At 43.5% G+C, this 12,317-nt stretch overlaps 1 protein-coding gene across 2 annotated transcripts in view; it reads right to left on the bottom strand.

The window, feature by feature from the left end:
• The window catches only part of LOC123769435 (putative fatty acyl-CoA reductase CG5065), a 57,791-nt gene that overhangs the window by 13,385 nt on the left and 32,089 nt on the right, over positions 1-12,317 (bottom strand). The window contains exon 2 of one of the 2 annotated variants that reach the window (XM_045760534.2): positions 1,788-1,844. The exons of the other annotated variant lie outside the window; for it this stretch is intronic. Within the exon in view, the coding sequence (XP_045616490.1) occupies positions 1,788-1,844 (57 nt within the window). The remainder of the gene's footprint in view (positions 1-1,787; positions 1,845-12,317) is intronic. 2 annotated transcript variants of the gene reach the window in all.

Below are 12,317 nucleotides of genomic sequence, written 5' to 3'. Positions count from 1 at the left end.
AAAATCTTTAATAACTGCATTCATCGATACACTATCATGGAGAAATTAAGGGGATACACGCAATATTGTATGGACACAGGAGAGTGGGGAGGGGAAAGGCAGAGGCTAATCTCAGATCTAAGTGTTACAGGCTTCCTTGTATCGACTCATTCGTTGTTACAGTTCCCCAAAGTCCAAGACCACTCAATTTTTAAACAAATTTTGTAGCAAAGCTTTGTCCTGCCTTTTCATCGAATCACGCTAAAACTAATTAAATATAACAAAAGTTGCTAATATGTAAACAAGATTTTGGACTTTGTTTCATATACAAAACACTAAAATACGTGCCAAATCTTCCATAGGATTCAATCACTTCCTAATTTTAATACTGAACTTTACTATTATGGATTATGTATAGTACTTTTATACTCTTACTCATTACGACACGTTTATCCCTTTACAACGGACACCCGAAACAAAGCATGATACTGTGCATCTATGACCTTGTACACCTCTGTAAACTTTGAGGTGTCGGTACATATCTAGAGTGTGTAATCCAAGCAAATATTAGATACCGCAACTTCGGTACCAAACACAAATCACAATAGCGTGATACATCATATGAACAAATCCACCAGGCGTGTCTGGGATCATCCCGGACGTAGGTTCGAACCCTCATCACGGCGCTTGTGGATTTGTTCATTCGGTACAAAGTTAAAACCGTTGGCAACATTTAGTTATGAGTCAGTTTTCTACAGCAGTTGGAAGGCCAAGCAGGAATGCAGGCTGTGTAAAGCTGGGAGCTCACTACATTAGGTGGAAGCAATATATATAATATCTGTAAACTAATACTGTGGTTAAATGGCTGGGATTAAGAAAATGCCATACCATCTGGGGGTCAGGTAGATGCTTCACGTGACCCGTGGTTAGGAACATTAAAACACGGCAATATTGATGCTTGTTGAGGTTAATTATTATTGATTCCGTCAGGTCAGGTCAGGTCAGGTCACTGGTCAGGTCACTGGTCAGGTCACTGGTCAGGTCACTGGTCAAGGTTCTGACTCTTTCCTCAAGGGCTAATCCACTGCATTTTTTACGAAACTTAATTAATTAATAAAATAAATTTAGATTTTCGAGGGGAGAAAAATCTAGGAAACTATCACAATTACGATCAAGAGTAAAAGCTGTATAGATTACATAGAAGTATTGTCCAACAGCTGCTGGTGTCTATATGACGTTTTCGCCAGAATTCTAAACTAAGCTTAGCTGGCAAAGATTGTTTTGCTACACAGACACTACATTCATATTTTGTAATACATGTTCGATAATCTGAATAAGAAATTTAATTTTACTGATAGACTATGTTATTTAGGCTTAATTTTACCCTTGCTCAGCAAGGATAACAAAATAGGCTATGCAAATTTTACTTTGGTTCTGTGGCAGTAAATTATTCAAATTTAACACTTTCATTAAACAATATATTTAACAAATCACTGGATAAAATTAAAGAATCAAATTTCATCTGTGTTAAGCAACTATGCAAGTTGAGCCTACGGCGGATAAGCAAGCTCATCTATAGGATTGGGAGGGGAAAAATATCAAAGGATAAGGAAGAAGAGCCCAGTTCCAGTAAAGCTGTGTGCTATATACAGCAGCCAGGTGCTAAAGGAAAGACTCATTTAAAGAAAATCAAAAGGACAATGAGAGAAAACGTAGAAGGGTTATTTACAACAGACAATATCTAATAGACTAACTATAGTGGGTTGGGGAAGGGAGGTGGGCGGGGCATGAGGCTGCGCTACACTTACCGTGGTTTCATTGGTGCGGGATCTGCCCAGCGAGGAGACAGATGCCTCTTGCGGGGCCTACAACAATGATACACTGGTTAGCTTGGCATGCACCGGTATACTCGCACGTGAGAAATGGGGGTACAAGGCAGGGATGACCCACCAAACATGTGGTGATGGACACCGGGTTAGCCGCTACCTGCAGCAGCACATGTGGGGTCTAGCGGTCTTAGTAGGTTGAGCACCATTACCATACAAGGTGGGAACAGACTCGCCCGGGAAGTAGTCACGGGAGGGGGAATAATTACTGTTGTGAAGCATGAGTAAAAACATCTTAATATATTTGAAAGTAAATGCAATCAATTGAGGGGGGAGGGTTAGGAGAGCATTACACAACCACTCGGCCAAAGGGCAACAGGCTGTTAAAGAGAAATTATGGGAAAACACGCAATTGTGATTGAGAAAAGTATAGTAGGAGGGGGAAGAGGCACAGGATAATTTCAGTTTTAAAGTGTTAGACTTTCATATATCGACTTTGCAAATGTCTTACAGCTTCCTAAAGTTTAAGACCACTAAATGTTTAAGCAAATTATATAAAAAAGCTTTGTCCTGCTTTTTCACATCCACGATAACTAGTTAAATATAATAAATTATAAATATGTAAGAAGACGGGCAGTGTACAACTTAATTATCCAAGAATTTAGCAAAAGTAACTAGTTTTGGGCTTTCATAGTGTACTTTTTGAATATGAATGTGCATCGTCTTCCATGGGGTTTGTTCACTTCTCAATTTTAACTCAACCCTTTACGACTGTTAAGGAGTACAGTACTCTTATTATTACACGTGTACTCCTTTACAATGAACACTGGAAACACACAAAACCTTCAGAATACTGCACATTATATGCAAAGGCGAAACAAAACAAGAATTACAAGAAGTCAACCACTTTGAAAAGTGTTGAAGGGAAGATTGTTTAAACGTAATAAGAGGACGGACAGGCAGGCAGGAGGCCAGGCTGCCTCAAGAGGACAAAAACAGGAGACCTTGTCCTAGATACACAAGGCTGCCACGCACCACCTGCAAGGGCAGCCATCACTTGCAACACCGCACACATACCTCGTCCCTACGGCGGAAGTGCGACCTGTGATGGTCCGCTTACTGTTGACTCAACAGCGTCTCTGTGGTGTACTGGGAGAAAGTGACAAAGTATGCCACCAGAACAGCAAATAGGAACCAAATTTACGCAAATGAAGTAAAAGAAAAAGAATAATATTAAGGAGTCCAGTATATACGATAGGTATACCCCCCCCCCAGTCCCTTGTATGAGGCACACACTGTTCCCAGATATTTTCACTGGTCACCCTAGATTGTCTTCATTAAAACACCCCTTCCCTTGTCTTTGGCCCGCCAGAGGTGCTGGTACTGTGTTGGTGACCTTGGAGCCAGGTTAATAGAGACGCCTCAGTGAGTGTCGTAGGCCGAGTCGTGCCATTACTCCAGACGTCCGTGCTTCAATCCCATCATTATATACAAGGTACAACGGGTTATTTGTTACAGTTTGGTAATTAAGCGTCATTCTCGCAGTCACTAAACCCAACAACAATTATGGAGGCGTTTGCTTAAGTTTTCAGATTCTTGTAATGACTTGCGACTAGCACCTTCCTTAGAATAACAATAGCTCGCTCTTCAGTCTGGCAAGTAAAAGTGATCCATCACTTGCCCCTCTCTCTTTAATCTGTTAACACAAACAAAAGACTACTCTGCTAAAAGTAAAGTTTTAACGCATTATCGTAGCGTGGAGAGTAGTGTGCATGGGTGCCCGCCCCATGGGGAGTGTTGGCCGGGCCTGGAGTGTGGGTCCCCGGCGCCGCCCGTGACCACAACACCCACTAACGAAGCGTCTAGTCATTATGCACATACCGGACAAGGGCAAGACTGGTGTACGTATTTGCCCTTTGCTTCTCAGGACAGTATGACGTAGTCTGTTATTATCCTAGTCGGCAGCAGTACCATAACTGCCACACCTGCATACCTACCTGGGCATCTACATGTGGCACACCCACTGCTCTTCACATTAACCAACGAGTACACGTTTAAACCGGATATATAGTGCCAGCTCGGGTCTTGCTGCTCGCCCGCCACTCATGTACATCCCGGCCGGCCCACAACCCAGGGTCCTGGGTTCACTTCCCGGACGGATCACACTTTTCGGCAGGCTTTCCCACCCAACGCCCCTTTCCGCGTGGCAGTAAATAGGTGCTGTGGAAATGGGTAATAATTGTGGGGTGCATTCAAGGAAAGGCCGGTGCTTGTCCTCCGACAATAGGAAGCCATTAATAAAAACATTACAACTATTTGCCAACTTAGTTAAATGAATTTTGGGGTTAAGTCCCCGAGCCCATTATGTGCCATAACCCTTGTCCACTACCGCCCACACGATGGGTATCGGGTGCATAATAAATGAACTAAAATATTCCCTTTTACATAAATTACACATTTCTTGCTAATGTTACGTAGATTGCTAATATTAGATTGTTGTTATAATTGAATAAAGATGCATGGGAATTGTCATAAGGTCAACTGGACAAAAGGTCGGGGGGGGGGTGAAGCCATGATGAAACCTTCCTGTTATGTTATGTTATGTTATGAATGCTCGAGGTCTATATTGCTTTCAAACATTGTGAATTACGACATCCACTATTTCAAACAAGCGGTTGTCAGCATTGTTAAACAGCAATATGTATATACATTATATTTATACATTTTGTATGTGTAAATTTTAGCATTTAAAAATGTACAACTAAAGTATTGCCTATTATTAACCTTCGGTTACAAATACTGGTGTAAAAACTCTTGCCATTACGTCCTTTACCCGACACATTCACACTTGAAGGTTACTACAAGAACGTCAATAAGACGTCCAATTACCAGGGACATGCAGGCGCTAACCGCATTCATAACCAACCCGCCTAATAAGTTATGTCCAGTGCCGTCACAAACCTTCTCTAGATACTTTTTATTAACTAGTAACTCTGATACATTCCAGGGTTGTGGCACCAAGCGAGTGGTGCTTCCTCTCCCCACCTCTGGTTAACGATCACTCACCGTTACATACTATCACTCGACACCTGCTTCCTACAGTACCATCGTTTCCCCAACACAAAACAATCTATTACAGAGACTAGTAGTTTTAGAACTATAGCTCCACCTAAGTGAATAGTGCATTGTGTAAAATTAGGATCTTGAGCGAGGTGTTCACGGTGCTAGTGAGCTGTGTGTGTACTCACCTAGTTGTGCTTGCGGGGGGTTGAGCTCTGCTCTTTCGGCCCACATCAACTGTTACTAACTACTAATCGTTTTTTTCCACACCCCACACGGTTGAGAAGCGGGACCAAAGAGCCAGAGCTCAACCCCCGCAAGCACAAATAGGTGAGTAAACACTCCCCCAGGAAGCAGCCTGTAACAGCCGCCTAACTCCCAGGTACCTATTTACTGCTGGGTAACAGGGGGCATCTGGGGGTGAAAAAAAAAAACTGCTCATTTGTCTCTGCCGGCGCCGGGTATCGAACCCGGGGCCATAGGATGGCAAGTCCCGTGCGCTGTCTACTCAGCTACCAGACCCCCCAGGTGCAGGTGGAGTGTGTGGTGGGGGGAGTGTGAATGTGTGTTTATGAATTCTCTTGTCGTAAGGTCCTTGAACTAACGGGGTTCCCATAACCACAACTATGCTACATAACACAATGATATGTACCGTGGTCGTATCTCCATGATGCAAGTTAGTCAATGAGAAGGTGATATAGTCCAAGCTAACCATAGATATCCACCATCTAGAGTAATAACGTGATAATACACCTAACTTCTTCCTCGACCTCTTCCTCCTCACCTTTGCCACCATTCCTCTCAAGACGGCAAAATTGCTCTAAATTTAGCTTAAATGGCAAAATTAAACTAAAACCAATTTACTCTTAAGCATATATTCTTAGATAAGCAAGCAAGATTTAATTAAAGTAACAAACTCAACCCAATATAAACCCAAGCACGAGCCGTTGTTGACAAGCAAGAAGTCTCAATCGACACTACCCTGGAAGCTAACTCTAGTTCAACTGATCGAGAGTTGACTGCGATAATTTATTTTAAACCACTTAAACATGTGTGGTGGTTGTCACACACACACACACACACACACACACACACACACACGGACGATGCTAAAATTATGAGAAGGATTAAAACAGAAGAGGACTGTTTGAGGCTTCAAGAAGACCTAGACAAGCTGAAGGAATGGTCGAACAAATGGTTGTTAGAGTTTAACCCAACCAAATGTAATGTAATGAAGATAGGTGTAGGGAGCAGGAGGCCAGATACAAGGTATCATCTGGGAGAGGAAATTTTTCAGGAGTCAGAGAAGGAAAAAGACTTGGGGGTTGATATCACGCCAGACCTGTCTCCTGCAGCACATATCAAGCGGATAACATCAGCGGCATATGCCAGGCTGGCCAACATACGAACGGCATTCAGAAACTTGTGTAAAGAATCATTCAGAACTTTGTATACCACATATGTCAGGCCAATCCTGGAGTATGCAGCCCCAGCATGGAGTCCATATCTAGTCAAGGATAAGACTAAACTGGAAAAGGTTCAAAGGTTTGCCACCAGACTAGTACCCGAGCTGAGAGGTATGAGCTACGAGGAGAGACTACGGGAATTAAACCTCACTTCGCTGGAAGACAGAAGAGTTAGGGGGGACATGATCACCACATTCAAGATTCTGAAGGGGATTGATAGGGTAGATAAAGACAGTCTATTTAACACAAGGGGAACACGCACAAGGGGACACAGGTGGAAACTGAGTGCCCAAATGAGGCACAGAGATATTAGAAAGAACTTTTTTAGTGTCAGAGTGGTTGACAAATGGAATGCATTAGGAAGTGATGTGGTGGAGGCTGACTCCATACACAGTTTCAAGTGTAGATATGACAGAGCCCGATAGGCTCATGAATCTGTACACCTGTTGATTGACGGTTGAGAGGCGGGACCAAAGAGCCAGAGCTCAACCCCCGCAAACACAACTAGGTGAGTACAACTAAGTGAGTACACACACACACACACACACACACACACACACACACACACACACACGTCTTCAACAGCGTGTATGTTGAAATATACGCAGATATTGCAAGACAAGCGTCATAGTAATAGACCACGTTTATCTAAAACAAATTAAATGGTTAAAGAAACTTGCATGTAAGACATACACATGGGGCGACAACAACTACCAAGTGCCTTTTTGCATGTTCACAGGAATAACATTAGTAATAACTAACATTAAACATTTAAAACTAAAAAAATAGATATATATATACTGAATAAAAGAAAAACGGGTTACAACAGATGACTCGTTAGCTTAAACATATAAAGCTGAACGTTATACATTTCCGAGGGGAAATGCAAGAAAATACCAAAGCTGCCACTGTACAAAACAATAACATTACACGATACATTAAGCAAGACACTTTGAACCCAACTGAAGACTTTAGAAATCTAGAGGCCGGAGTGAAAGTGCTACAGGAGCCACCATCACACGCATAAACACTGTGGCTTAACGCTTGGTGGAGTGCGGGACGCCTCCATGTCATCCCACACTCCCGCCCGCCACAGAACAATATGCTCCAGCGGGCCATTAACGCTACATTAGAGCGGGCCATTAACGCTACATTAGAGCGGGCCCTTAACGCTACATTAGAGCGGGCCCTTAACGCTACATTAGAGCGGGCCCTTAACGCTACATTAGAGCGGGCCCTTAACGCTACATTAGAGCGGGCCCTTAACGCTACATTAGAGCGGGCCCTTAACGCTACATTAGAGCGGGCCCTTAACGCTACATTAGAGCGGGCCCTTAACGCTACATTAGAGCGGGCCCTTAACGCTACATTAGAGCGGGCCCTTAACGCTACATTAGAGCGGGCCCTTAACGCTACATTAGAGCGGGCCCTTAACGCTACATTAGAGCGGGCCCTTAACGCTACATTAGAGCGGGTCACTAAGCTTCAACAACCATTTGTTCGACCATTCTTTCAGTTTGTCCAGGTCTTCTTGAAGCCTGAAGCAGCAGTCCTCTGTATTCACCTAGTTGTGTGATCCAAGTCACAGTGATCCAACACAGTACCCCCGCGTGGCAGTGTTGCCAACAGTGGTGGCCAGTACCGGGAGAGCGGTAAAGACACCCGCGCGGGTCACCAATAATATGGTGCACAAGTGGTGACAACGTCCAGGATCACAGAGCCGAGGCTTCCTGCACATGTCTGGCGGGACGCGCGCCGCCTCACGCAGAACTTCTCCAGTCTTATACTGAAGCAACAAACGTCTGCCCCCTAATAATACAACTTATTTTAAATTTGTACAATACTAAATCAAACCACCTTTTTTAGGCTTCTAGTACACGATGCTTTTAATCTTTTGACTAATTACCAATATAAAATTTATATAAAATTAAGCAGTTAATAGTCTTGGAAACGACAACAAATTCAGCCTTATCTATCATTTTACAGTATGTTAAAATACAATTGGATCCTTAACATTGTAAATGTGATAGTCGAGTCAATAAACAACAAATGTACATGTCTTAGCGTGCGTGCAACCTATATACTACACACAATAGAGCCACTGAAGAGTAGGAGCCATAGCCATGGTCAGAACACTGTACGACCACCACAGGTCGACGGCGGACCTTCAAATAAATATTGCCACAACAATAGTGAACGTTTTCAAGAGACGGATAGAAAAGGTGGTGCTGTAAGTGGCAGCGGACCAGACCGTAGTTGATGTGTGGGGCTGCTTCACGCAACAGCCTTTCACATCAAGTTATCACAATACAAGCCTGGGCCACAGATTTACACTTACACACAAGTACCGTGTGTGTACCGAGTACTGTGTACTGAGTACTGTGTACTGTGTACTGTACACAGTACTCTTATGGGGTAATTGACAATACCCGCATAAGGGCCTGGTGCATAAGATGGAGAAACGGGCAAGAGTAAGTGATTGGGTGCTCCAGTGGAAAAGCGAGTACCTAACCAACAGGAAGCAGTGTTACTGTGAGGGGTGAGAGCTCAGATTGGCATGAAGTCACAAGCGGAGTCCCACGGGGTTTTTGTACTCTGATAAACTATTGTACTCTTGTTTCTGATAAACTTAAATGAACTTCCAGAGGGTATAGACTCATTCCTCTCAAGGGTTGCTGCTGATGTCAAAATTATGAGAAGGATTAAGACAGGACAGCATGAAGTTTCAAGAAGACCTGGACAAATTGAAGGAATGGTCCAACAAATGGTTATTAGAGTTTAACCCTAACGCTTCGTGTAATGTAAGTGTAATACAAGAGCAAATGTAATGTAATGAAGATAGGTGTAGGGAGCAGGAGACCAGATATAAGTTATCATTTGAGAGACTAAATTCATCTAGAATCAGAAGGAGAGAAAGACTTAGGAGGTTGACATCACGCCAGACCTGTCCCCTGAAGTCCACACCATCAAGAGGATAACATCAGCGGCATATGCCAGGTTGGCCAAAATAAGAACGGTCTTTAGAAATTTGTGTAAGGAATCATTCAGAACCTTTTATACCACACATGTCAGACCAATCCTGGAGTATGCAGCTCCAGCATGGAGTCCATATCTCAAGCATAAAATTAAATTGGAGACGGTTGAGATGTTTGCCAGCAGACTAGTGGCCGGCATGGTAGGGGGTAGACACAGTTTAACACAAGGGGCACACGCACGAGACGACACAGGTGGAAATTGAGTGCCCAAATGAGCCAGAGAGACGTTAGAAGGAATTGTGTTAGTGTCAGTAGTTAATAACTGGAATGCATCAAGAAGTGATTTGAAACTGCATGGAGTCAGCCTCCACCAAATGTAGATATGATAAGAGCCCAGTAGGCTCAGGAATCTGTACACCAGTTGGTTGACGGGACCAAAGAGCCAAAGCTTAACCCCCACAAGCACAACCACGCTAACACACACACACACACACACACCCTAATAGCCAGAACCACACTACTTTGCCCAATATGCAAAGCCCGATTTGCTTAACAGATTGAGTTATTTTTAAAATTGTTATTATTATTATTTTGAAATATTTTTCAATTTGGTTTATTCCAATTAATATTATTCAATTAAATTAAGAACAAGGATTACTGACAGGTTAGGTTATTTTTGATCATTTATTAGTTTTATTCTTTTTGAAATATAATGTGAAAGCATCATTTCCAAAAGGACAAACATTAAAAATAAATAATTTCAGGAATCCTCTGTATATTGGGCAACTTGGCCTATTAGGTCAAACACACACACACACACACACACACACACACACACACACACACACACATTACATACTTGTAAAGTACTTGAAGGAATAATCAGGTTAAGACTGATTACACACCTAGAGAACATTAGACATGTAAACAAACACCAACATGGGAATAGAGAAGGAAAATCATGCCTTACAAACCTTCTGGAAGTCTATGATAACGTAACAAAGACTAAGGCGGGACAGTGAAGCATGGGCAGGCTGCATATTTCTGAACTGTCAAAAACTGACACAGTACCGCACAGGAGACTGCTATTCAAACTAGAGAGGCAGGCGGGAGTAAGCGGGGAAACCTCTAGCTTGGGTAAGAGCTTACTTAACAGGCAGGAGCCAGAGAAAGTCAGGTGGGGGGGGGGGGAGGGCGAGAAGTCGGACTGGCGAACCGTAACGAGTGGAGTACCTCAAGGATCGGTGCTGGGACCTGTTCTATTTCTAATATAGAAATTGTCTACACCAGTCATGTATAGAACGACATGTCTACACGAGTCGAGTAATGTGTGTTGAAGTTCGCGGATGACGCAAAATTAAAAGAGACGAGCTGTGACAAATGAGGATTGTAGGACTATTCCTACAATAGGATAACTATTCTGAGTTAGCCTCAATCCTGGGGCCCTGGAATCGCACGAGATGGAATAACCTAATAACCAGCCGGTCGGCCGAGCGGACAGCACGCTGGACTTGTGATCCTGTGGTCCTGGGTTCGATCCCAGGCGCCGGCGAGAAACAATGGGCAGAGTTTCTTTCACCTTATGCCCCTATTACCTAGCAGTAAAATAGGTACCTGGGTGTTAGTCAGCTGTCACGGGCTGCTTCCTGGGGGGGGAGGCCTGGTCGAGGACCGGGCCGCGGGGACACTAAAAAAAACCGAAATCATGAAGATAACCTCAAGATAGGATACTCTAAGAGAACTTAAACTGCAGAGATGGTGCAGAGAAATGGCTACTGAAGGTCAACACAAGGAAGTGTCAAGTTATGGATATTGGACTAGATGACAGGAGACCATAGTGTCCCCTACACAATGCAGGGAAACTACCTTCCTGTGACGATTCGAGACCTGGGAGTGGACGTAACGCCAAATCTAACTCTGAGACACACACAAATCTGATAACGACAGCAGCGTACTCTACACTAGCAAAGTTAGAACGTCATTCAGAATCCTAAGTAAAGAGGCATTCAGAGCGCTTTACACTGTCTACGTGAGACCAGTCTTTGAGTCTCCCACCTAAAGACACACATTAGGAAACTGATAAAGGTTAAAACATTTGCGACGAGGCTAGTCCTAGGGTTGCATGGGATGGGAAAAGAGCGACCGAAGGAACTGAACCAGACGACGTTAGAAACAAGGAGGGAACGGGGAGATATGATAGCAGCATACAAAATAATTAGGGGATTGACAGTGGAAATAGACTAAATGTTCACATGGAATACCAACAGAACAAGGAAACATGGGTGGAAGCTGGAAACTTAGTCATGTAGATAATAGAAAATTTTCTTTTGGCGTGATATTAGTGGGGAAATGTTATGAACTATAGGAGCACATTGTGGAAGCAAACTATTCATAGCTTTAAAACTAGGTATGATGCAGAAGGGTAAGTCAATACTTTAAATCGGCCGGGGCCTAGAAAGGCGGGATCCAAGAGCCAACTCTCGATCCTGCGGGCACAAATAGAGTAAGAATAGGTAAGCACACAAGGCATCGGAGCCGAGTGGGCAGCGCTCGGGGGTCGTAGTCCTAAGGGCCAAGAGTTTGATTCTCAGCCGAGATAAACAGACAGTTTCAGTTTCACCTGGCGGTAAATCTGGGAGTTAGACAGCTGCTTCCTGGGGATTGTGCGCGCGCGCGGACGGGCCGACAAGACACGAAGACATACGGAGTACAGGAAAAAAAAGGTTAGAAAAGCGGGGTCCAAGAACAAATAGCTATTCTAAAGGCACAAAAAGTAAATACATACATGCATATACATACATGTATGCATTTATACGAGGCCAAACAAGGTACCAGCTGGGAGAGGAAATCCTTCAGAAGTCAGGAACAGAGATCTGGGGGTTAATATCACACCAGATCTGTTCCCCGAAGCCAACATCAAAAGGATAACATCAGCGGCGTATGCAAGGTTGGCGAACATGAGCACTGCCTTCAGAAACTAAGGAATCATTCAGCATCTTGTATACCTCATA

Source organism: Procambarus clarkii, chromosome 63 (assembly GCF_040958095.1).
Source record: "Procambarus clarkii isolate CNS0578487 chromosome 63, FALCON_Pclarkii_2.0, whole genome shotgun sequence".
NCBI classification, from domain to species: domain Eukaryota; kingdom Metazoa; phylum Arthropoda; class Malacostraca; order Decapoda; family Cambaridae; genus Procambarus; species Procambarus clarkii.
The sequence above is the reverse complement of the archived record's forward strand: the minus strand, read 5'-3'. Positions and strand labels throughout refer to the sequence as shown.